The 26,277-nt window shown below is 40.2% G+C and overlaps 1 protein-coding gene across 19 annotated transcripts in view; it reads right to left on the bottom strand.

The window, feature by feature from the left end:
- MICAL3 (microtubule associated monooxygenase, calponin and LIM domain containing 3) overlaps positions 1–26,277 on the bottom strand; it is a 174,563-nt gene that overhangs the window by 44,000 nt on the left and 104,286 nt on the right. For all 19 annotated transcript variants that reach the window (XM_041484416.1, XM_041484431.1, XM_041484422.1 and 16 more), the window contains 3 exons: positions 23,884–23,972; positions 22,577–22,664; positions 3,661–3,856 (listed from right to left, as the gene is read on the bottom strand). In XM_041484416.1, coding sequence (XP_041340350.1) covers positions 3,661–3,856; positions 22,577–22,664; positions 23,884–23,972 — 373 coding nt within the window. The remainder of the gene's footprint in view (positions 1–3,660; positions 3,857–22,576; positions 22,665–23,883; positions 23,973–26,277) is intronic.

Genomic DNA, 26,277 nt, shown 5'->3' on the forward strand with positions numbered 1-26,277 from the left:
GAAGTCACCTCTGTTTAATTCTAACAGTTCCTCAGCATATGCAGCAGAGGCCAGAAATGTAACCACTCATTCAGTGATATTTAATCTAGCTCACTCTTACATGCCAGACTACCTAGAGGGACTGAGGAGAAAGATGGTTGCATTTGTCACTGGAAAATGAATGAGGACTACACACTCAGAGATCTTCTCTGCAGGGTCAAAAGGTGCTCCAGCTTTGCTTTACCTGAACAGACCATTGTCACAACAGAACTGCATTTATTAGAGCAACTGTTGGATGCTTCCCCTATAAATCTTAAAATGCCCAATTCATCTGACTGAAGGAGTAAAACTGTTTGAGAATAATTAAAGTTTGGGTGAATAATCTGAGAACAGTATTTCTGCTGCTTCTTTACACTCACTATCACTGGCTTTGGCAGAACCCATTCCATACAGACAATGAAAGGGAAAACAAAAAAGTTGAAAGTAATGAAGTTTACACTTCATGTAGGTCTATAAAATACAACTGTACAGTTGTACTATCTTACTTATATAATTTTATTCATCTAGTTGTCTGAGAGCCTATTTTTGATAGCAAACCTAATAAGAAAAACCCTTTGTTCATGCTCTGATTGTCACACACTTCAGTCCATAGGCTCTTAAATTCTTCTCACTGGTCTGCATAGAAATAACATGACTTTGCTCAAATTACAAGCCACTTTTTCACAGTATAAACTCAACAGTTATTTTTAACATGCTGCCTGATTTTCACATGTGAAATACTGAATACAAACACTGTTGACAAGCCATAGGCTTGGTGCATGGAGGCCAGAGCCTACTCCAAAGTCTTTATGCAGATATTGTCACAGAGATAAAAAGTGATGTTCCCCTTCTCCCTGATTTACTTTCCCACCCTTTGGTATGGAAATAAACATGACAGGTGCTGCATGCTGGGGGCTTGGTGTGCTGTCAATAAGGTTTATTGCTGCTCAAATTGTTGCCATGGGTGCTGAACAGGATGAGCTGCTGCTCTTCCACCAGCTGGCTTATCGCATGGAGGAGTGACGACACAAATTCTTCACCACACAGCTCACTTCACCTTCTTTGGCTTTCATTTATCACTTGGCTTTTGTTTGACCTTTGAATACTGAGAAATGAGAAGCTGAAAGTCAGCAGTGAGAGATGGCCTGGTACAGTGAGCATTCCTTTCAGCATGGAAACCCTGTGCTGTAGGACTTTATTCAACAGCTGAAATTTTATTTTTCTATAAAGCAGAAATCAAAGACCAAGGTAGGTAGGTATTCTCTATAGAATTTGCATAAGCAGTTGAGTATCTCATTAAAAAAAGGTGTATGTACAGATTAAGTGCTGAGGAGAGGAACTGAAACCTAAACTGTGACAATGAATCTCTTCTCTTTCCTTGCCATACAGACATATACTACATAAGCTGTCCTACGACACTCCTATGAAAGGCCACAGGACATGACACCAAAACTGGAGATGGCACACTGGGGGTTACTGCAACTTAAAGGCAGTCAATAAGGCATATAAAAGGTTTCCCACACCTCAGACTACTGTGTAGTCTGGGTTTAGTTGCTTAATTGATCCTTTTTCTTATTGAAATTTAAATAAGATTAACTCTCTTCTGAAAAGCTATACTTTGAATGCTGTTTCCCATAAACTTTCTCTGCAATGTGTGCATGATGGGAAGCTGTGCACCAAAATGTGAGGTCTCTGCCTGATTTCTATCTGCCACCTAAGTGAACCCTGAAAGCCCAACCCATCCTTCATAAGACATGGAGGGAACAAAGAGTTCCCCATCTCCTGTGCCTGCTCCTAACCCTGCAGCGCTGCACCAAGACAGTGAAGTTGATTAAATTAGGGCCTTGGTTGGCTTGTTGCAGGAGTCAAAACTTTTTTTTTTGTTGCTGAAAAAGTAGTCAGACTTCTCCCCCTGCCTTTTTTTTTTGGTAGTCTTTGTGTCTTTGCAGTCTATCCATGGAGTGGATACAGATGGACATAGGATACCCAATAGCTACAATAGCTACCCAATAGCTACACACCCTAGAAAATTCTGCCTCTGCTTTCTCTGATATTTGGTCCACACAGCCTTGTCCATTTTCTGAGTAAACTGCTTGCCATATTTGGATTTGGAATATAAATTCTTCCAGGTCAAACTGACAGGGAATTTGATGTATTTATGTATTTCCACTTTTCTCCTTACACACAATGTGAGTTGCCCATGCTGCTTCTCACATGGAAAATTATACAATGCAGTCTATTACAGATAGAAATACTTATACTGATAACAAGTTATAGGAATGAATGTAGGAAAAAGGAACTAAATGTAATGCCCTACAAGACAAAAATCAAATTTCCTAACCTAATAGTGTACCACCCTCAATCTCCAGAATCTCACAAAACACCTTTTGGAGATGACCATCAGCTTCATGCCAAAACTCCACTTTTTTTTAAACTAATTCTTGGCCTTTGTAAGTTTTATGCCATTTATCAGGCCTATTGTGTCCGAATTTATTGAAATCAAGACAAAGAGTCAATGGCTCCAACTTCTGTTTTAGAGGTAGAAACACAAAGGAGTAAAAACCCCTGAGATCACCAATGCTTATATTGTCATAGTTGATATAATTCATAAACCTGAGCAGGTAATTACAGGAAGGATGAGTTAAGAAAATATAGTTTGCATCTCCCAAAAAGAGGCCAAGATTACTCAATTTCTCATACAGACCTATATCTGCAGGCAATTCATACATAGAATATGATTGCAGGATCCAAGTTTCAGGACACAAACAACAGCATTTTCTGAGTTTATTTCAAGACTACTGGACAGACTCAGAGATGAAAAGGTAAGGGCTGCTATTGCTATAAAGACAAGTAGATGAGAAATTGTATTAAGAGACCAAGACTCTGCAAAAAGTGTGTGATTGACTGTAAAGTTCATGAGCATTCTTCCTCAAGGATTTCCTCTCAACGATTCTTGCAAAAATTGTTTCCACTAGCTCTACCCTGCATGGATGTGGATCCTGGTGTGCTTGCACAGAATTTTGCATATAAAGACAAATTCGTGAAGGTACAACACATTTATACACCTTCATTTTATTACCATGAAGGTACAACACATTTATACACCTTCATTTTATTACCATGAAGGTACAACACATTTATACACCTTCATTTTATTACCATGAAGGTACAACACATTTTTCAACAGCCACAGCTACTGTTTCCCATTAATACCTCTCAGGCACTGCACCAGCATTCAGTCAGGATTACATGTGTGTGAAGCCTAAATCTTGAAACCAAACATGGTTTTGAATTGTAATACAATGCATACAAAAAAGAAGGTAACTTTGGAACTCCCTTCCATTTGAATGCATGTTCTGTTTCCTCAAAAGACTCACTTACCTTTGATACAATTGAAAAATTAAATTTAAAAATCCCTTCCAATTTAGAACTTAATCTCCTGGTATTAATCTCATGGTATTAAGTGCTATAGGTGTCTTCTGATAGTAGTGAGCTACTTAGAACAGAAGCTACAAGATGAAAAGTCTGTGTGTTTCAAAAGCTTTAGAAAGTGCAACGTGGTAAACGGTTAAAGAAAAAGGAAAGGCAGGCAAAGCCAGCTGGGATGGGTGTAGCAAAAGCTGCTGGGCAATGTGTGCTGACCTGCTGGGCACATCCTCTTCTGTCCCTTTGTCCAGCACGCTGCTCAGGTTGTGCTCTGCCAGGGTCTCCTCGGGGACCTCCTCCAGCTCCTCCTCGCGCTGCAGGGACAGCCGGTAGTTCTCCAGCTCGATGCGCTCCGGAGTGCCCCGCAGCCGCTTGGCCAGGCTGGGCTCCTCCAGCCCGTTCACACTGGAACCTGAGGACAAGCCAGGCAATAAATGCAACAGTTAGAAATTCACATTTTTGAGAGAACTGAGCAATTGGGAGAAAAGGGGCAGGAGGCAGAGGGAGGTAAATAAAGCGAGAGAATACCTCATTATCCTGTTCGCCACTACTGGGAGGCCAGACTGCAAAAGGGAATCTTAGTGGTTTTGGCTAATAGATGCTAAAAAGAATGATAAATGTCCTAGTTGAGGGAGGAAATAGGGCCATCTTAGCTGTAAAAACTAGAGATGCAATGAAGTCTGTGTGGGGAAGGCCTGGGCACAGGCTGGATGTATTATCTGAGACACAGAAGGAATGCTACAAGGCAACCCTGCTGTGTCTTCAAACTGGCAGCAGCCAAGGGAAACCAACAGAGTTAATGAGCAAGACAATTTGTTACTACTTAAAGATGAGGGAAGGAATGAAAAAGGCCAAATTTTAAAACTTTTAATAGACTTGAATTGATTTACTCTTCAATCAGAATTTGTAATGAAATGAATCACAGGGACGAATCTCAGAGAGACATTTGCAAGCAAAAATCCCCCAAGTCCACAAAAATTGCAAAGATATGTGAACCAGAGAGTTGTAGGAAAGTATTGAGAAGTTTCATTCATGATAGGACTCGATTAATTTTATTTTATCCTGCTTTCATCCATTTATTTTTTAAATTGCAATATAAATTAAATTGAATACCACGCCACTGTTGACCCCTTACCCCTATTTCCATGCTTTTGTTTTGCTTTGCTAAACAAGCCATACCTTCTTCTCACTGAAGATAAGCTCTTCAGTGCACTGATCATCCCCTAGGTCTCTGCACCTGTCCCAGTTTGGATTAATCTTTCCAGAACCTGGGTGATTAAAAGTGAACGTGGCTTTCCAGATGAGGCCTTATCAGTGTAACACACAACCCTGCCATAAATCTCTCATCTGAAACATGCTGAGAACACACCTGCCTATTTATATGTCACATAACACTGGTGGCTTTTATGATCTTTAGATCTTTCTCCTTCTTTGCTTTCGACTGATAAGCACTTTGTTGGTAGCCAAAATTCTCAACATCTTCTTAGTGCGTGACCTGGTACTTTCCACTATTACATTGCTAAGTTTAATCTTACAGTTGGCAACATTTTGCACTTCTTAGTGAATGATGTGCCTGTCCTCCTCTGCACTGATGAGGGTTTGAAATGTTGATTCAGCCCTGAATTTCATTAGCAGATTTTTTTTCCTTGGGTTTTTTTTTGGGGGTTGGTAACCTTAGTGACAATATTATAAAGATCAGACCCCAGACCTGCACAGTCTGTAGGTGACATCCAACCCCTTTATTTCCTCCTTTAATAAAACCTCTCATCTCTAATTTAGGCCAACATCTTAGCTACTCACACTTCAAGAGCTACTCCCCCATTTTATCCAGTTCCAATAATTATTTCCATGTGTCAGCATTCCTGTGCTTTACTGAAGTCCAGACTGTTCAAATACACTACAATTTCCCTCATGGAGGTATCAGCTGTCAATAAAAGCTGTCAAGCCAGTCCAGCACAGTCTCTGGTGAGCCCATGCCACATTTTATAGCACTTACCTGCATGAGGTCAAAGGACTTCCCTTGCAGAACTAGCAGGTTTTAGTTATTCCTTAAAAAGGTGTTACACCTACTGTTTAACTGATATGTACTTGTTCAGATCACTTTTTAAAGTTATATATTTGTTTTCTTTTCTTTTTAGTTTATCTGCAGGACATGCTTCTGTTACCCAGTGGTCCATAGTATTTCCTGAATGAGACAGTCAAAGTACATAAGGACAGCTTGATTTAACCACAAATTGTTACCACAAAGCTCACAATTTTTATTTTACACTTCTCCCACTCTTCTGAGACAAAGACTATTTGCTTCATTGTATTAGTCTTCATTTCCCAATCCTGCTGCACACTGACTCTTTGGTCCCATGTCTGTCTGGATTTACTACAGATAAAATTGCATTTTATGTCAGCTCCATCTTCACTATGAACACACTTCTATTTTCCCTTACCTTGCTCTTACTTAAATGCTTACAAAACAGAGCTCTTTGCTTTGCTCCCCTTTGCAAAGTCTAACCCAGCATGAGCTTCGGCAACATTTACTTTATCCTCACACATTTTAACCTCCAAGACAGTTTTGTTTCCTTTGTCCTTCGTAGTTTCTCACTTTATTCCTAACAAGTTTGGGTTTTTTTCAGGACAATTACTCACTCAGTACCACCTTCATATTTCACACAAAATTACACAGATCTTTACATAATTACTGGCATCTATTTCCAATCCCCCTCCTCAGAGATAAAGTCTTGAAGACAACTGCCAGAAGTGTTTTTCTCTCTTGCTTAGTATGATTTAACCCTTCCATGATGTGGGCAAGTGGCTGCCATGCCTTTAGCTGGAACCCCAGAGATTCTTCATGGTACAAACAAATCAGCTTGGCCAGGTGGCAACACTGCCTTGCATTTCCAGGGATACTGTGGTCTCCACCATTTCCTGCTGCTAAGCCTTCTGTTGTGCTTTGGTTTGCAAAGTTTAGTGGAACTGAACAGCCCTTTTCACTGGGATTCACTCTTTTTCATTCTCTCTCCCTCTGGTGATACCAACTTGGCCAAATCTATTTTTGCAATCCATGTTACATTACCCAACCCTGAGTTCACAGTAACAGGGGAACTGACCTCGAATTTTGCTCTGCCACTTTGGCTGACAGTAGAAAAAACAGGACTCTTGGTAACATAGTAACACCAAGGTCAGGGAAAACAAACAAGGAATATATTAAAATAATGATTAAAAAAAAAAAAGGTTTTGTACTACTCAGAATTTTTTATACACATGGAGTCATCAGCGAGGCTCAGTACTTTAACAGGAATGTCTTTCCACAAGCTGTTTTTAACTTACTCTCTTCTGATGCAAACCCTGACACAGCTGCAAAGTTCACAAGAAAAAAATTCTGAAAACCAAAGAACAAGAACTTTTATCTGTCTGATACTATTTCACTCCTTTTGTTTTTTAACCATCTTAGGGGCTTTTTGTCAGCCTTTTCAAAGGAAAAAAAACCCAAACAAAAAACTAAAACAACCAAACCCAAATAAACAAACAATTGCCACATAATTAAATTAAATGGAGTAGAGTTCTTTAAAAAAAGGCTATTTCAATACTCCAATATCTAGTGTGGGGAGAAAGACTGGCAGCAATCACTGTTAGGTAGAGAAGGACTGAAAATCAAGCTGACATCTGTTTAAGTGCATTTCATGAACATATCTGGTCCTTCAGGTAAGTTTTTCAAAACACAAAAGCATCACTGCCCTTCTCATCACAAAGACCCAGTGTAACTGGGACACAGAGAATCAAACAAATCCTGTCACAGCACAAACTGTAAGTGGGAGTGACTCAATGCAACTGTGGTAAAAAACCTTAAAAGACAGAAAAACAACCTGAACTTTAATGCAAAAAGATGTGATCAAGCCAAGATGTCCTGTGAGCTTGACAAGCACTCCCTGCCTCAAAATCTCAAAGTAGAAAGGGCATTCCCAGCACTTTCTCTTATTAATTTATACATCCATATACTTGAGATGCAAAAGTGGTCACATCTCTCCACTCTGCCAAGAAAACATCTCTGCATCAGAGAATATGATACAGAAACTCCACTGACTATCAGTTTAAGCATGGGGTTTCTAGGAATTTGCACTACACAAATGATTTAGTTTACTTCACATATTAGTTTTGTTTCTAAAAGATGACTGTTTTTAAAAGATGCCATGCATTTAGCCAATCTGGCTGTCTGCAAAGCCACTGTCCAACTTATTAACAAATATGAAAAAAGAGAAATGCTACTGATAGTCATGCACCATGAAGCCATCAACTATGAGAAGGAAAAGCACTGCCCTTCACAAACTTATACAAGGGATGAAAGTAAGTGTGAGATACAGGCATCACTGAAGTGTTCAGATGATGGACAATTCCCCTATTTTATACTCTAAAGTTCACAGCAACCAATTTGATGCTACAATAAAAAAAAAGCATAAAAATACTACAATAAAAATATAAATACCATTCACAAGTGAGAAAAAAGGCTGCCATGGCTGCATTAGCCAGGAAGAAAAGCTGTGTTGTTACCCAGAGAGGGGAGCTACCTCAAAGCCAAGTGTAGCTCCCTGAACAATCAACTGATCAGCTAAAAATCCACAAACAACATCCAAAATAGGACACATTTTAAAACCTGACTCTTTACTTTGGAAGAGTCAGTGGGCCATGAACATTACACAGATCATCTGAAGGGAGCTGTTTTTCTTAACAGGACAGGATGCTTAACTGGTGCATGAAAGTTGCCAGAGCCCTTAATTTATCTCAGCTTTGACAGAGCTTGCCTCCTGAAATGATAAGTGTCTGATCAGAGATAACATTCCTAACAGAACCTCACTCCTTGCCTGCATGAGTGTGTCCTATTCCAGCAACTCTGGCAATTCCTGGAAGGCTTGAGAAGCTCCTTTTGAGAGAGGATCCTATCTCAACTCCCCTCCAGTATTACCTTGTTCTGTAAAATCTACATTTAATTCCCATGGGCTCAATGAAATCCTGCCAAGGTTACTCCTTGACACAACACTTCCATGCTGAAGATGCAGGAGAGAGCTGGGAAACTGAGAACAGTGAATTCTTCCCAAAGGGGAAATAAAAATACCTGGCTATTTTACTAGAAGCTGTTTTTCAATTATCATGCAGTACCTCTAGACTTGCTTTTCTTAGCTTGCTATCTTAATATCTGACTAAGGTGCATGTCATCTCTTGCCCAGTATTTTGCAGAGATTTAGCTGTGGCCTTGGGGAATTATGGAAATTCAAATAAAGGAGTCTACTTTGAACACATGCAAAAGGGGGAAGGAATTAATACACTCTCAGGAAAATCTTCATTATGGATTTCCCAAAGCTTGTGGTTTTGTGGTAATGTGAAACACTGTACCTGTTTGTTTCCACTTGTCTTTTCCAAACACTTCAATTACTTTTACCTCCACACAATTGTTTGACAACTGTGTCAGGTAAAGCCTATAGAAACAGCAGCATATTGCCTGTGACCAAGTACTGAAAAGGAAGACGGGAACTTTTCCAGGGGAGTTTAAAAGTGATGCAGTGAGCTCTGAGTTTGAAATGCTGGAAGTCCTCATATTCCCTTGCAATTAGTTTCTAAGAAATACCTTTTGGGGTAAGGTTTCTGAAGTGTGCTATCAATTCAGCAAGCATTATCACTGAGGTATAGAGAAGGCAGCAAACAAGATCCAGCAGAATTCTTAGCTTCTCTTTTTTCATCTGTGTTCATGTCACATTGAGTTTCAGGATTTTTCCTAGAAGTTTCACCCACACCCACTTCAGTTCCACTAACTGCCTGTTTGTATTCCAACTCCACTTCTCATCCAAGGGCCTCAAAAGGCTTTACAAGTACTAGCACACTAAAACAAACCTATTTTGGAAGTAGGTAAGTACTGTAGAGGCACTGCACAAGTCCAGACACAGATTAAATACCAGCAAGGCAATCTCACAACAGTCTGGTGGCAGTGCCAAAAACAGGATCCAAAATGCACAACGCCAAGCACTTCACTCTCAACTTCACTTCAAGTCATGAAAAAACTTACTTTGATGTAAGGAAGTGCCCAGCACTGTGTGCAAAATAAGAAAGGAAATCTTGGTATTGAGGCTTATTATTAGATGCTGCACACATTCAACCAGTAAGTCAATTAAGACATTCCATTTAAATAATTGCAACTGACTTCGTCTGAAATCCTTTCCTCAATCTTCTCAAAAATTATTATCTAGACACTGTTAAAAGTTTTTGTACTGCAAAGCAACAGATACATAAACCACGTCCATGGCAATTCTGAACTGACTGCAGAAGGGTGTCAAACGGATTTTTTAAGGGTTAGTAAGAAGTTCAAAGTTTTAAGTCTGGATTCATCTGCCCTTTTACATTTATCTTCTCTTTTAGGAAATTTCTCCAGGAAACCCCTGGCAAGAGCCCAACAGTCAGTGCTTGTTTGTACAGCCTCACATCACGAGCTGCAGAACTGCACATTTCCTGGTAGGAGGCCCTGAATTTGGACAAGCACATCCTCAAAGGCAAAAGGGGCAACGCAACACCTCCTCAAACAGACCAAGAACAAATTTATTTGAATCCAAATACTTCATAGATCTTGGTTTGGGCTGGGATAGAGTTAATTTCCTTCCTAGCAGCTGTACCATGTTTTGGGTTGGTGTGATGTAACACTGGTGACACGCTGATGTTTTGGCTGTTGCTAAGCAGTGCTCATCCCGAGTCGAAGACTTTGCAGCATCTCATGCTCTGGCAGTGAGCAGGTGCACAAAAGGCTGGGAGGGAGTGTGGCCAGGGCAGCTGACCCCAGATGGCCAAAGGGATATTCCATCCATAGAATGTCAGGGCCAGAACATAAACTGGGGGGAGATGGCCAGGAGGGACTGAGAGCTGCTCAGGGATGAGCTGGGAGTCAGTCAGTGGGTGGTGAGCAAACTGCATTGTGCATCAGTTGTTCTTTGGGGTTATTCCTTTCATTTTCATTACATTTTTTAAAAATTATTATGATTATTATTATATTTTACTTTGTTTCAATTATCAAACTGTTCTCATCTCAACCCATGAGTTTTACTTCTGATTCTGCTCCCCACAGCTGTGTGGTACTTAGCTGCCAGCTGGGGTTAAACCATCACAAGCAGTCATCAAATATCAATGTTACTTTGATACAATGCCCCAACTTTCTCTCTTACTGTGGTAGGGTGTTCCCAAGCCCTCAGGAAGCCTGAATTACTCAGCTGTACTGCGAAGCCATTACATCTTGAGTTTTCTGATGTTTCCCATTTGATCCATAACACATTCTGCTACATATAAAAGGCCTGAACTCAAAGAGGACAGTAGGACAAGGAAAGCAAAGTCTACTCATAAGTAAGATAGCCAGTATCCATGCACAGCACTCAAAATGTGCTCCAACCTGAAGACAGCCCTCCTGAAATTGTTCTGTAATGCACATGTACCAATCCTAACAATAAATAGTTACTAAGCTTTCTAGAAGATGTGTTCTGCTGAGTCAAAGCTCTTGGGAATTGTAAATGCAAACTGGCTTATGCTGGACCTAATCAATACAACTGTCCTTAAACTGACAAGCAACCAACATTCTCAAGACCACTGCTACCATGTCAGGCTCCATCCTCACACCACCAGACTAGAAATTCTCCCCAGCAAATTGGGGAACTAAACGGAGAAATGGGGAGATAAAGCTGTACAGACAGAAAGGTGTTTAATAAAGAAAACAGTTTGGTGCAGAAGTACCCAGTAGAGTTATCAAAGAACCACTTAAGTGCTGGCCAAGACATTTTACAGCATTAATTCAGCAGCACATGAAGAAAAAATCAGTGAGATGTTGATATCTACTGGTCCCCTAAGCAATGAAGAGCAGAAAGGCCCCCCAACCATTATACTGTGCATAGGAACAGCTAACAGCTAAAATACTCAAGGGATTCTGAAATAGACAGCCCAGAAACAAACATATGAAGGTGTAAATCCTCCTCCACTCATTCCACAACGTCCAGCTAGAATTAAGTTCTCCATTCTCAGATACTGTCTGTAAATGTGGAAGCTCATTCTCTTCATAATGGTGAAAATTAATAGGACTATTGAATGAAATTTAAAACTCACACATTTGTCTTATGAGTGTTGCAATGTTTTGCCCCACTCCTCCCCCAATTATTTTAATTAAAACAGACTTCTGAAGTTCCCAAAACAAACACTGACAAAACAGTTGCTTACTGCATCAATAGTAATTGGAACCAGCTGGCAATTGCATTGATCTGACCTTTCTCTCATTTTAGTGGAAGCAACCAGAGGTGAATATAATTAGCCAGTTTAAGATCAAGGTCATCTGTAATTTATACTTATGTCTTGGAAACAAATAGAAATTCATCTAACTCACAGTGTAAGTTATGTTTGAGGAATAGTGCTCCCCATATGCAGATGCATGAAGTAGCAGCATTATGTAATGAAGGTTAGGAGTTCAGTATGTGGTTTAACAATACAGAAAAGTTGCCTTCCTCACAGCAGAGGAACAGAATCATCCAGGAGTATGGCTATTTTTGACTCCTGGAAAGTGGCCAGTGTTGTCACTGGTGGGTGGAGAAGAGAATCAGGGGAAAGGAGGTATTAGGTCACCTAATCCAAGCCCCAGGGAACACTGTTAAGCTCAATATTCCTTATTACATCTCTTCTGGCAGGAAAATCTTTATGTTTGCACAGAACTCACTTCTACTGCTGCCCAAACAGGTTTCCAGAGATACAATATAAGTTATGTAGGGATTTTTAGCCTGTTAATCACTCAGGAACATTGCAAAGTCAGTAACCTATTACCAATCATTCTCCATTTTGCTGCTATCATCTAGGATGTCAGAGCTCTCCCTGGTATTTAGATCAGCTCTATCATATGTTGTCTGGCCTCATTTCCATTCTCTGAAAGAAGCTGAGTGTGGGAAGGCTGAAGAGGATAAAATAACATTACTTTGCAGGCAAAAATTTTGTTCTGGAAGCTATTCAAGGTACGGTACCTCAAAGAACCACCTGGGTTCTTGATGAGGCACATCCAGGGACTGGCAGGGAGAAAAAGGAAACAAAAATAAAAGGCCACACTAGATTTTAGAACTATCATGACCTTGGTTAATCAGGTTTCCCACTTTTTGAGTGAAGCATTCTCTTTTTGTCAAGTAACTTAGAAATTAATATTTAAGACTGATTGTCCAGTTATGATCCACACAGTGACCCCTTTATTTTGTTACAAAGAAAGCCTCTGCTATCTTATCTACTACACAACACTTGGTATACTTTATTCATCATCCACACAGTGACCCCTTTATTTTGTTACAAAGAAAGCCTCTGCTATCTTTACTACACAACACTTGGTATAATTTATTCATCGAGTACAATCTGCAATCCCTCTGCAATCTCCCATTTCACTGTGAAGATCAGACAGGTGATCCCCAATATACAAATCACACCAAGCCAAACCAAGGCCATTTCCACCTAAAAGTAGGAGTGGAATCTTCACTGGCATGTACTCCAGGCACACAGCTCAAATCACAGAAGGCAAAGGCAGGGACCAGGAGGATGAAGAAGTGCCCAATGCAGGAGAAGGTTGGGAGAAGGACTCAAGAAGCTCAACATGACCTGTCAACGTGAACTCACACCCCAAAAAGCCAAACATGTCCTGAGCTGCATCCAAAGTACTGCTGGTGCAGGGCAAGCGTGGGGATTCTGCCCCTCTGCTCTGGTGAGACCCCACCTGAGTGCTGCCTCCAGCCCTGGGGGTCCCAATGTAAGGAGGAGGTGGATCTGCTGGAGCAAGCCCAGAGACACCACAAAGATGATTAGAGGGGTGAAACATTTCTCCTGTGAGGAAAGGCAGAGAGAGTTGAGGTTGTTCAGCCTGGAGAAGTCTCTCTGGAGGCCTCAGTCAGTACCTAAGGGGGCCAGCAAGAGTGCTGAGGATGGATTTTTACAAGAGCATGGAGCAGTAAGACAATGGAGAATGGCTTTAAACTGAAAGATGGTTGGTTTAGGCTGGATATCAGGAAGAAGTTCTTTACTATGAGGGAGCACTGGAACAGATTGCCCAAAGATGTGGATGTCCCATCCCTGGAGGTGTTCAAGGTCAGGCTGGACAGGACTTTGAACCACTCGGTCTAGTGGAAAGTGTCCCTGTCAAGAGCAAGGGGTTGAAACTGAACAATCTTTATGGTCCCTTCCAATCAAAACCATTCTGTGATTCATTCTATGAATCTTTCAGTAAAAAAAATTTTGCTTATTTTTCATAGAAATTGGTACTTCTAGTTCCACAAGGAACAAGGGGCATTAAAGAACAACCAATCAGAAACCTGAAATTTTATCATGCATAATAAAAGTGTGGAATGCAATGTTTTCAGGCTCCTCTTCAATTTGTGATCAGATCCAAAACACCACCTGTGAACTGCTATCTTCTTTCTCTTTACTGAGCTAATAACCACTATATCTCTTCTGAGGCAATGTCCTAGAGATTTCCATAATCACTGGGTCTCAGAATCCATTTAGATACTAAGCATGTCTTTACCTAATTTCTACCATTTGTGTCAAGATTATCAGGTGCTGCAAATGGAACAGGCTGAAATCTTAGGCTGGCAGTTACAGGAAAACACAGTGGGGAATACTTGTCACAAGTAAAAGATCCTCATACTCCAAAAAGGTTCAACATCTGCTCCCTCATTCTCTTGCACACTCTTCTATTATCTACACTTATGCCACATACTCTTGTGTAAATATTACAAGGCAGTTCAACATTCCAAGCAATCCAGAGATTTACACCTTAGTGGAAATTTTTCCTAAAACTAGGAAAATTCTTGTAATTATATATGTAGATAGTTATATTAAAAATCTGGCACAGTTGCAGGAAGCAAGTTTCCAAAAGACTTATTACTGATTAAAAATAGTTTACACATCAGTTCTGATGTGTTTTCACATCAGCCTGGAAGTATTCAAAACATCTCTTGGGTAAAAAAATCCTATTTTTAAACACTTCTACCCTCAAGCCATCAGATAAACGTCTATAACAGCAGAAAGGAGGATTATGAAATTTTCCTAAAAAAGCAAACACAGCCTTCTGGGATGACAGCAAACATGAGAAATGTCAGACTAAACATACATTTTTGAGAGCAGATGTAAGCAACTAAACAGGGCACAGAAGTGCCATCTCATCCTTAAAGAGCATCTGCCCAGCTTTGTTCAGAAAGCTCAAGCTAAACTCTACATTGTAAGGATCAGCTCAGTTAATTCACCTTCCTTCATAAATACACATCAAAAAAAGCAGGAGAATAGCTTTGATGTTGACTCTAGATTATCTGCTCCTTCTCTTGAGATTATTACTATTTGTTTTGGTTTTCTGGCTTTTTGTTCTGTTATTTTTTGTTTGGGTACTGTTTTGTTTTGGGCTTCTTCATTTGTTTTTGTTTGGTTGTTTTTTTAGTTTGGTTTTCTCCCCTTATTTCTTGCATTTTAAGATACATCACCAACTACATATCTTAATAAATTACACTGCTGATCACAAACAGGTGGTAAAATAAGTCCCTTGTTTTAATTTGCAGAAATTTTTATTTACTCATTATTTTAGAAGTACCTTCTTACACCTTTTCATCCCTGTTACAGAAGCCATGACACAAGAGAAGAACCACAGGCACAGAAGCAGAAAGTGTGAGGTGAGACTGTGCAGACTTAAAAGAGAATTGAGGTGAGACTTGTCTCTCCTACCACTGCTACATTTGTTTACTCCAAGTTTTAGCTGAAAATGTGGCTTCCTATATTGGTACAGCAAGAAGTCTTGCTGAAGATTTCTACTCTGATGGGGGCAATCTCTAGAATGCACCTCCTTTCATCCTTTTTTTTTCCTTTTCTTAATTCATGAAGCAAACATTTGATTTCTGGAGAGGACATATGTAGCTGCAGAGTTAACAGCTCTCCTGATACAGAACAGTGGAGGCTGTTGGAGTGGTACATCAAAATGACATTTCTAGCTCATGCACCAGCATGTGAAGCTTCACCCTGAATGCTCATGGCTCCTCCTCAGAACTGAAGGCCCATCTTAACCTCAAACTGGCACTGCTTAACACAGTAATGAAGATCTACAGGCAATTTCAAAGGCATAAAGCAATTACCTCCCTCCAAAGAAGGAAATTTTACATAGACCAGAACTGGTTTGCGGTTGTAGTTCTGTGACCCTACCATTTAAATGTAATCTACTCTGGCCAAATATCATTCACAACTGAACTTTAAAAATCATCTGCTATAACAAGCTTTTAGCTGCAGATGGTGGAGTAGGAAGCAGGAGAAGCATGTGAGAAAAAAATACAGAACAAGTCCCTAATGTAGACTAACTCACTGTGATTTTGAGACCAGGAAAAAGCAGCTCAAAACTATGATCCAGGTCTGTTTGTCATGGTGAGAACATCACAGAAGAGGCTCTTAAGGAGGGCAGGTCACCTCCTTGTGTGCAGCTCTCCTCAGAAAAGACAACAGTCCAGCTAGAACATGACATGCAGGATTTGGCTACAAAGCTTAGCATTCACTCATTTTCTGTCTTTTCATCACAGCAAATTATCCCACCACCACAGCAGATCTACACCAAGCAGAGGAACCAAAGCCTGCCAAGTCTCTTACCTGCCACACCACGGGTCCCTGCTCCCCCATGGGCGCCACTGCCTTGTTCACAGAGCATCACAAAGACCTCTGGCCTGCAGCAAGCCACACAAAACAACCTCCTCAAGACACCAAACTCTGTGAAGCCACAAAGCTGAGAGCACATCTATCCAAAGTCAGCTTTGCCAAGGCAGTAGAATACCTAGCAAGGAGGTGCTCAGCAGGTCGTGCTGTCTGTGCAATGTGTGCCCTGCACTCCGAGCAAACCACAATGTAACAGCAAAATTCAGAATAAACACCACAATACAGAAAGAGCCTGAAAAGTAGTACTTGGCAGTGACAGATGGCACATGCCACAGAGCTCCCCAAACGCTAGATGTATTTGAGCTTGCTAGGTCTATTAATTCCACTGTCCCCCAATTCTGTATCCCCTGCAGCATCCCTCACCTGGAACCAGTGGAGGGACAAGGGGGAGGACAAAGAAAAACTCAGAAACCTGAAGTTTATTTGGAATTTATTCCCTTGAACATTTCACACAGTTGAACAAAAAATATCTCCATTTCACAGCAACAGGGAAACCACGTGTTACATAATTCAGAGACACACACACCCAAAACAAAAACAGGTTAAAAACAACTGCGTAAATCAAAGTCTTCAAAGGGACTACACAGTGGAGACATGAAGCCTTTCTGAGCACTAAATCATCTCACTTGAACATTATCTGTCACTGAACTTATTTTATGCACAGTCCCCTCCTTTTCTCTGAGGGAAGCAACCTCAAAATAGTATTACTCAGATTCCACTTTTCAAAAAACCAGATATTTTAATTCTGCAATTAAAAAAAAAAATTCAACTTTTTCACACAAACTTAATACTATTTTTTCTAAGACACAAAAACATTCAATGAAGCTCTTAGAGTGCCCAGAAAAATTCATATCACCCTTCAGAATATACACATACAAACAACAAATATTCCAGTGGCACAAGTCTACAGGTCTGAAAGCCAGAGAGAGAGGAGGAGTTGGGAGCCCAGTAACTCCCAAGAAAAAGTGTTCTTAGCAGGATCCAGCCATGAGTACAAACTCAGCACACGGTTGTTTTGTATATATCCTTCTCAGTCCTCAAAATGTTTTTCAGGATTTTTCAGTGAAACTCCATCAGGTCAGCTGCATCTCCTACTCTTAAGAACAAATAACCTTTCCACCACATCTTTTCCTTTCCAAATTTTCTGGGCTTCAAATTGCTGATCCTTCAGCATTCTCCTTTCCTTTATGCCAAAGCCACCCAAATCCTGATAAGAACACTGAAAAGGAACATGATGGACTGGGAACAGTCAAGCACTTATCCTAACAGATTCCTGGCTTGTTACTGAGAGATGATTCACTGGGCACTGAACCCTGGTCCTAATCAGGCAACCTGCACACTCTCCTCAGCTTCCAAAAACACAGGGTCTGGTTCTTAAGTTTGTATTGTTAATGTTTCAGAGAGAAGTCAATCTTCTGTCAGATCTCTCTGCAGTTGCATGATACCCCAAAAAAGGGCTCAGAATCATGTGCCATGTCCTGCTACACACACCACCATGGCTCCTCCAAACACAACAGACAATATTCAAGGCACGCTAGTAGAGGAAATAGCTTTCATCCCAATTTGGTGGTGCATCCTGAAATATGAATGCTTTCCTTTTTCTTTTTCATTTTTGGCAGGGAAAAGAGTGGGATGTATTTGTAAACCTTCAGTGGTTTAAAATGAAGGCACCTCAAACAGAATGTCATGTCACAGAATTTGTTTGCTGTTATCTCCCATCATTTAACGTTTAAACTAGACCAAATTAAAACAAGAACAAAACCCAAAGGTGAATAGTAATGAAAAGAGGTGTCCAAGTAGAGGATTTAATCAAGATGTTTGTTTGCACAGCAAACAAAGCAGTATTGCTTTGAGCTAAATAATTTTCACAAGTAAGGCATGTTCAATGTACGCAGAACGGTGAAGAGGCAGCTTCTGAACAACAGAGGCAATGTTTATGAACAAGAAGCTTATTGCTTACTCCTAAACAGAAATATATATTTGTGTTTTGTCAGACACAAAATTGAATAATGTGCAAATAATATTGGAGGCATTCAAAAATACTTATATTTGTACAGACACTTAAGATCCTTTCCAAACATGGTTCAGATAATTTACGTTAAAGGACATGCCATTTAGAGGAAACAGCCATTCTTTCCAGGTCAGCAAAAGAACTTCCTCATGTATATTGCTTCCTATATACAACAGTACTTGTTTAAGGGTGTGCTGTGAAGGGCTTTGCTCTGAATATTTCTTCCTGAAAACCATTAAGGCACATCCATAGGAGGATTTTAACTTTTCAGACTGCATACCTATTATCATAAACACCACGTATTTATGTGATATTAAAGCACAAATCTTAGTACCACTACTTTGTATTGCATTTTAGTTTTTCATACTATTGCTTATGTTTGATTTCTTAATCTTTCAAAGGTCAAGTAACTAAAGCAAAAGATCTCATGACTTGCCTTTTATTGCTGTACAAGTATGAGTTTCCCTAGGCAGTCTTTCCTTTATCAACTTCCTATTGCTGATAGGGACAGAAATGCATTGTTGTGAAAACATGAGCCTGAAATGGGAAATATTTTACAACAAAACATTGCTGGCTAACATCACCCCAAGGAGCATATCATAAAGCTGATAGGGGTAAAGACTGTTCCAAGTCCATCTGTCAAGAAAGAGCTGAAAATTCGGAAACATTCTTACAGACCTTTAGAACAAACAGAAGAACAGCATTTGCATTAAAAGCACATTAAAACCATATAAAGTACTGTAAATTATATTAAAAAAATTCCAAGACACAGCAGTTACAGATTATCAAAGGGAGAGACAGTTGAAAAGCAAAAGTATTTTGTTCAGTTGTTTTTCTTTTCTTGGCAATAGCAGCATTTTGGCATAAAGGCAAATGCAGAAGATAGAGAAAAACAGGCAGACAAGGTACAGAGAAAGTTACAGAATCTACGACAAGCATGCCACAGTTCAGCAGGACCAAAAGCACAGTGAGAGCTGTCCCCTACTTCCCTTTCCCAGAGAGAATGGCAGCCACTGCTCAAAGCTTGTTGCCACTTCCTACACTGAAGGGTTCCAGTTTGGAAATAACCTCCCCTGGGAGAAGCAGGGCAGAAGCCACGCAGGTCCTGTGCAAACCCCTCACAAAAATGGGATTCCAGCTGACTGCTGAACCAACCTCAACCTGCTGATCACACACTGTGCCCTGCAAGCATCACTCTACCAGGGACAGACAGAACTCACTCCATGCCAGCCAGCACTGTGGCCACCCAGGCAGGGACTGACATCTTTAGCAAGGTTAATCCATGCCAAACAGGTTAGTGACAGCACAAGAAAGGGCTTGTTGTGACCAATCTCACCTCATCTGACTAACCTGCTGAAAGCTATTCTGTGGTTGAATATATTTTAAGCATTAAGCTGGCTAAAAAAGGTTTGGTGGTATAGCATAGGGGGCAGTGAATGTAGGGAGAAAACCCATGCAATTTACATGCATTTGGGATTCCATGACAACTACTAAAAAGCAGGTCTTGCATGAGCTACCATAAAGCCCCCTGAAAAAAGCACTTTTGGTAACTTAGGGAGGAATTTAACTCTCAGTTATAAAATTTTGAAGTGGCTGCCTTTTTATATGTTCCACAATGGATGTTACTGTTGTACACCTTCCCTTTGCCTTCTAAGCTATATTTGCATCTCTACCAAATATCAAACCTGAGCATGTTACATGCTTTTCTGCTTCTACTTAGTCCTTTTAGAGGCAACTAACACTCTACACCAAGACCTACCTCACTACTGAGCATTAGTTCAGACCTCAGGGCCTGAAATTGCTATTGCCAAATTCCATTTGGTGGTCTTGCCCCAAAGGAAGTAAAACACTTTCAGATGTATGACCTGTACTAGCTGAGTGACCAGATGGATGAAGTGGAGGCTAGAAAACAGACCTCTGTCTCTGTCTTCATCCAGGCTTTTGCTTAAGGTATTTGTCTAGGCTACAGTGGAAGCTTGCAAGAAGGAATATACACAACTAGTTTGAATTCAGGAGTTGCACTGACATGTAATCTTACAGACTCCTTTTGATTACTCAGAAATACTATCCTGTTCTTCCAGTGTATAGGTAAGCTTGGTAGTTCAAAAAGTTTTGTTTTTTGAAACCATAAATAACTGTAAAACCCACCACAGGTTTCCTGACCTAGCTACCCAGCAAGAAGGGGAGCTGATGGTAGGTGCCTCTAGGACACAACTGTTACTCCAACAGAGAACTGACCTGCCTTTAATGCCACTGTGGATTGTTTCTAAAGTACATTGCATTTTGCTTCCTCCTGCTTCTTAACCATTGTTATGTCAGTAGCTCCAAGAGTTATTTAAATCATACTGCACGAAGAAAACAAAACTCAGCCACTAATGGTATTTTTAGCACAACAGAGGCATTGCTCACCTCTTGTACCACTGAATGTACTTCTGCCATGCACACACAAGAACGTACCACGACACTCTGCCTGAAAGGTGACCCAGCTAAGCTGAGCATGTCCTAATGCACTTAGGGCACTGCAAGGGGCAAAGCTTTAAAAGGTCCAAAAGCTCTCAACATTATGCTACAGTTATACACTGCTCTAAAAAGCAGAAAGCAAACAGAAGGAGCCCTAGATTTCAAGTTTTGCCATTAGACAAAATGGTGTCTGTTCCATCTCTACTCCTCTGGAAGTGCTACAGTGCTGCTACAGGATTGTGCCACCACTACAGAAGGAGACATCTGATTTATAGCTGATGTTTGTCTGATTTATCACAAACTATGCCCTATTATTTGCTCTACTTAGGGACCATTTAGGTGCTACTTGCTGAATGTTCCTTTGTAAAAGCAATTAAATTTGATTTGTTGGAAGGACTAAATCAAATGAGATTTTCTGCCAGCAGTTGCTGTGATAAACTAATTGATAAATGTAATTCAAATCTCCTCCTTCCAATTATCACCACCTACAGCTTCACTCCACAAAACAACTTATGCTCACATCAGTTGCCCTGTGTATTAATAAATATTTTTTCTATTCATCTTTAAGAATATGCTCCAAGCTACCAAAAAAAAAAAAAAGTTTTTTCACTTTCAGAGAAAGCAGTTTTAAATCTATCCAGTTATGCAAAAAATACTGCAGTTCACATATCTGTCCATAGCATTTTGCAAATATCATTCATCCCTACCCTTTTCTCACTTTTGCCATATGGAAATTGGACACACACAAAAGAGGCCATCTTTAAAGTAGCTACACTCCAAAAATCAACACACTAAGGATAAATTTGTCAGATTGCATTCAGTTATAATCTTAGAAACACTTGTATAATAATATAAAGTCAAAGAACACCATGATTTTTATCTGCTCCTGTGTTGTTAAGGTCTTCTCAACTGGCACTATGCAAACATTCTTTTCTCAAAGTATTGCTCTAAGTATGTTCCCATTCTAAAAGCAGCTGATTTAGCTTATTCATAGTCTTGTGGAACAAATACTAGAAATTAATATTTCTTCCTTTTTCTGACATCACAAAATGAGCACTTGGGGGCTGGGCAAACGAGCATTTGTAGCACAGACACTTCTCTCGTGTTAGAAGGAATTAGAATTTCAAGTTAAAAGGGAAAACTATGTCACAGTAAGACACACACATTCACCACCCCATTTCCAAAGCCATGGCCAGGAGCAGCACAGATGCTGGCAGAGGGAAGAGCACCATGACCTGCCAGCACCACGAAATTCAAGGGGTTTAAGGAATCCAATCCCATTAGCTGTCAGACACCCAGAATTCCAAAGAAAACACAATCCAAAGATAATGGGATCTTTCCCATTCAAGTACCAGATTAATAAAGAGAAGCTTGGGAGAATGAGAAACCACACCCAGAATTCAGGAAAACACAGAAATCCAGTTTGTGACCTATTCCAGTGCTTCAAAAAAACTTTTAATTTCACTGACATTGAGCTGCATACATTACAGGGCTCTTTATCAGGGCTGACTCAGAGGAGAACCTCAACTGAGCATCTGTGTTTTCCTGGAATTCTTTCAAATAATGTCCTTGAAAGAACTGAGAACATCTAGGCCCCAAAGCCACAGTGCAAAATAATATATTGAGATTTCCACGTAGCACACAAAATTCACAAGGCACCGCAAAAACCAAACGAGTTACACAGCTCAAAGTCGGGTGACATTAATTCTCACTGGTCAGCAGGCTGCCCACAGAATTCCCCTAGGATCTGCCCGAGAACTTCTGACTGGACATAGAGAAAGGGAACCCCAAATGCCAGCAGCTGACACATGAAAAAGGAGTCCAGAGGGTTCTGGGCTACGTGGTGCCCAATGGAGGAGACTGTGCTGTGCAGGCGCTGGCTCACCACCCTAACTCTGCCCACGAGGCCGAGCGAGTACTGCACCACCCTGCTAAAGAAGGAAGCGGAGCTACCTGGGGCCCTCTCTGCTGAGGTGGGGATGCTGCTGGCCCGTCCGCTCCCATCGCTGGCCATGGCGTCCTGCACAGGTCCTTTGGTGTCCTGCAAGAAGGTGGGGGAAGGTAAATTCATGTTAAAGTTGGAATTGCTGTGTGTACTGAACACCCGAGTGAGGAATTGAGATACCCCGCAACCATCACGTAAGGCTTGTTTTGTGAAAAACAAGCATGTTCTTTCTCAGTTTAAGGCTTTATTAAAGCTCTGGAAAACAAACTGGATAGCCAAGAAAGTCAAAGCTGTAAGATCCCTGAAGTCTGCTCCTCTGGGAAATAAAACAGGTACCATTTTTAGTCTTCATTTTTGGCAGGAAGTATGGCATATTGGGGTGGATCTGTTATCCTTCCAGAAAGGAGTACAGCTCCAGCTTGTACTAATAAAACCTGAGAATCAGGCAGAAGGACAGGCACCACTGCTTGCACAAAGGAAAATATAATTTAAGGGACAAGGGCAGTTTGCAGCATGCAAGCTTAGCAGAACTTAAGAAACCAGCATGTAGCTTGTTCAGAGTATGTGAAAATAATGAAAAGGGGCTTGAGGAGAAAAATGAGGTGCTTTAAATTATAACAGCAAAAGCTGAGGGACTTTTCTGTATTACACAGTGTCTCTTCATCCTATATTTACAGCACAAATACTTCTATTATGATAGTAGAGGAAAGGGGATATTCTGCCTTTCCATGCAGGTTCCTGTTAACATGCAGCAGACCTTCAGAAATGAAGGTATGTGATCTTCATAGCTTATGCAAGAGGGGTAGAACTTTATGTTTCCAAGGAAATGCAAACAATTTGTTTCATCTTAAGTAAAACCATGGAGAAACAAAGGAAACCAGAACTGGTAACATTATTCATTTAGTCTCAGCATACACTGAGAAAGTATTTCAGCTGACAAGAACAACAAATCAAAATTCTATTTGGAAGAGGATAGCACATTATTTGATAATAAGTACCATGAAAAGAGTAGTACTAAGTAGAGAAACTGCTTTTAAATTAGATTTAGTTGAACTGTAAGCTTTCACTCAAAATTCTATTTGGAAGAGGATAGCACATTATTTGATAATAAGTACCATGAAAAGAGTAGTACTAAGTAGAGGAACTGCTTTTAAATTATTTAGTTGAACTGTAAGCTTCCATGATAGATAAAGCAACTAAATGCACCCTGAATTTTTTTACTTTCTGAAAAAAACCCAAACCATCACACATACTTTCTCAATGCTAAGAATCAAGATCTATTAACACAGCATGTTAGATGGAAATAATGAATTACCTTTCCTGACAGAGGACCCACTGCTGGCCTCTTCCTCTGAGCATAACCAGAGACTCGGTAACAGTAGTGAGGTTTACAGTAGAATTTACCTGCAGATAAAACACAAAGGATGGTCAGCAACAGCAACACAAGAATTTAGCACAACATAAATGTCCATCTCACTGCAACTTATTTTCTGCTGCCACTCCTGTTGTTCTCTAATTTCTTCACTATAAGCAGAGGCAAACACCAGCTGAAGTTTTAGCTCCAGCCCTGCTCTCTCCCCTTGTAACTAGGCTCTTTTCCATTGGGTGCCTGACAGCCATTTAGTTTAAAATCCTATCAAACACCAAAGCAAAGCTGTGAGGCTTGTGTGGTATCACATGCTAACAATGCGGCAGTGTGTGAGGAACAAAGAAATCATCACATGAAAAGCTGGCAGAAGCACTTTTGGAAAAAGCAAGAATGAATACAACCAGCAGAGGAAAGTGGGAGAGGACAGTGTTAACTCCCAAAGAACCATCTCTCAAAATGCACAGTAGCTACTTGTAAAAAGGACAATGACTCTTTTTCACAAATAAGACCTTTTGTGATCCTGCTGGTTTTACTAACACCCCAGAAGTCTGGAGAGGTTTTTCACTGCTATCTGAGCACTGTCAGGAAGACAAAGCAGCATTAGCAATACCATCATGCAAATACTACTGGCACTAATAAAAGCAGCAAAATGATGCCTCATAATTACCTTCCACTGTACCTCTGTCAGTGTATCCTGCCTGGCATATGCAGCCCATAGCACTCTCCACTGTTACCCCATTCCTAGAGCTTTGCCAGTGCATTCCCAACACATATTCTGACCTCTGCCTCTTCCTCTAGCTTCTCTGTGCTGGTATTTGCAAAAGCTTTACAATGGAAGAGGGACAAACATATTTCTAGAAATCTTTACTTCAGTAAGTATTTCTTAATATTTACTCTTATCAAAACCTGCTTTTTGAGATTGTCTGAAATAACAACTGAAAAGCTCTTACATAAAAATTCTCAGATTTGAAGCCTAAAACCAGACACTGACTGCAGAAGGCTGCAGAATGCTTGTCAGCCCAAACAGCTAGATGAACAGCAACAACGTGTGCATAGCTTTGGTTTTTTAACTGTCAAAGGAAACTCAGAATGAAATACAAGCTACATTTTCACAATTATTGTATCAGACAGGATACCAGAGATTTCTGTTTAGTCACATCTGCTTCATATACACACACAACTGTTAGGCATGTAATATTTCAGAACGAATGCTATAAGCCTGCTGAAACTCCAAGCTTTGTGTTTGCTTCACTGAGAACTGTCTGGCCATAACTGCACACACAAGAATGCTTGCAGAGGGAATTACTAAAAATCTAGTGGTAAAAACTGTTTCAAGCCCCTACAGCTGACAGAGGAGCTCAGTCTGTCACTGCTTAACAGACAGTCAGATATTCAGTTACTTGTGAGTGCTTAAAATAACAGCAGTGCTCAAAAAATGCTTTTCTCCAACTCTGATTTCTGACAAAGATGTTTCTTTTATATGTTGATTTCAAAATTACCACTGGCCCCTTTAAACTTGCATGCCAAGTCTGCTGACCTTCCAGACAAGCAATAAAGGGGTTTCTATTCCTTACTGGGAGTCTGGTTTGACGATTCTAAGTTTCCTCATCTCTTCACAGCCCAGCAAATCCATTACTTAAAGTCATTATATCATGCATTATGAATACACAATTTTAGTTCTTTTTGCCCCTTAAACCAGATGGTGTTTCCATAGCCATTTTTCTATCCAGTATATATTAAAAGATTCTTCTTAGTTACAGGGTGGATACCCATCAATTTCAATCTGCAGTAGAGTATCTTGGAGTGTCATTCTGTGACATCAATTTAAAATTTTTACTTCATCTTTGCCTCAATCAGTAGGAAAAACAGTGGTACTAACACTTTTTTCTATTGTTTTCTACACCATTATGTCTGAAATCGAATCCTTTGCACCTTACTTGTCACTAGTTTTACACCATTTTGCCCTTGTTTTTCCAATCTCAGACTTGTTTCTCAAGTCTGAGATTGGATTAAAGATAGGCAGCTGTGTAAGAAAATAAATGCATGCCTGCTGATGTGAATCAACATTTACCTGAAATACTTTCTCATACATTTTCTTCAGAAAATGTGACATTTTTGTCAATTACTGCTCAAAGAAAGATTGTAATACACAGCTACCCTTACAAGACCACTTTTCACAAATGATAGATGGTTGTAAATTATTACTTTCAATATACACGCTTTGTTGATAAACTGAGTTCCACCTGCTGCCCTACTGTCTGGTTTCTCAGACTTGTAGGATATATCTGAAGCTTCCCTTCATTCTTAGCATGTTAGAGTCTTTTAATTGGGATTTATAAT

This window comes from Pyrgilauda ruficollis, unplaced genomic scaffold (genome assembly GCF_017590135.1).
Source record: "Pyrgilauda ruficollis isolate IOZ18807 unplaced genomic scaffold, ASM1759013v1 scaffold66, whole genome shotgun sequence".
In the NCBI taxonomy this organism is placed as follows: Eukaryota; Metazoa; Chordata; class Aves; order Passeriformes; family Passeridae; genus Pyrgilauda; species Pyrgilauda ruficollis.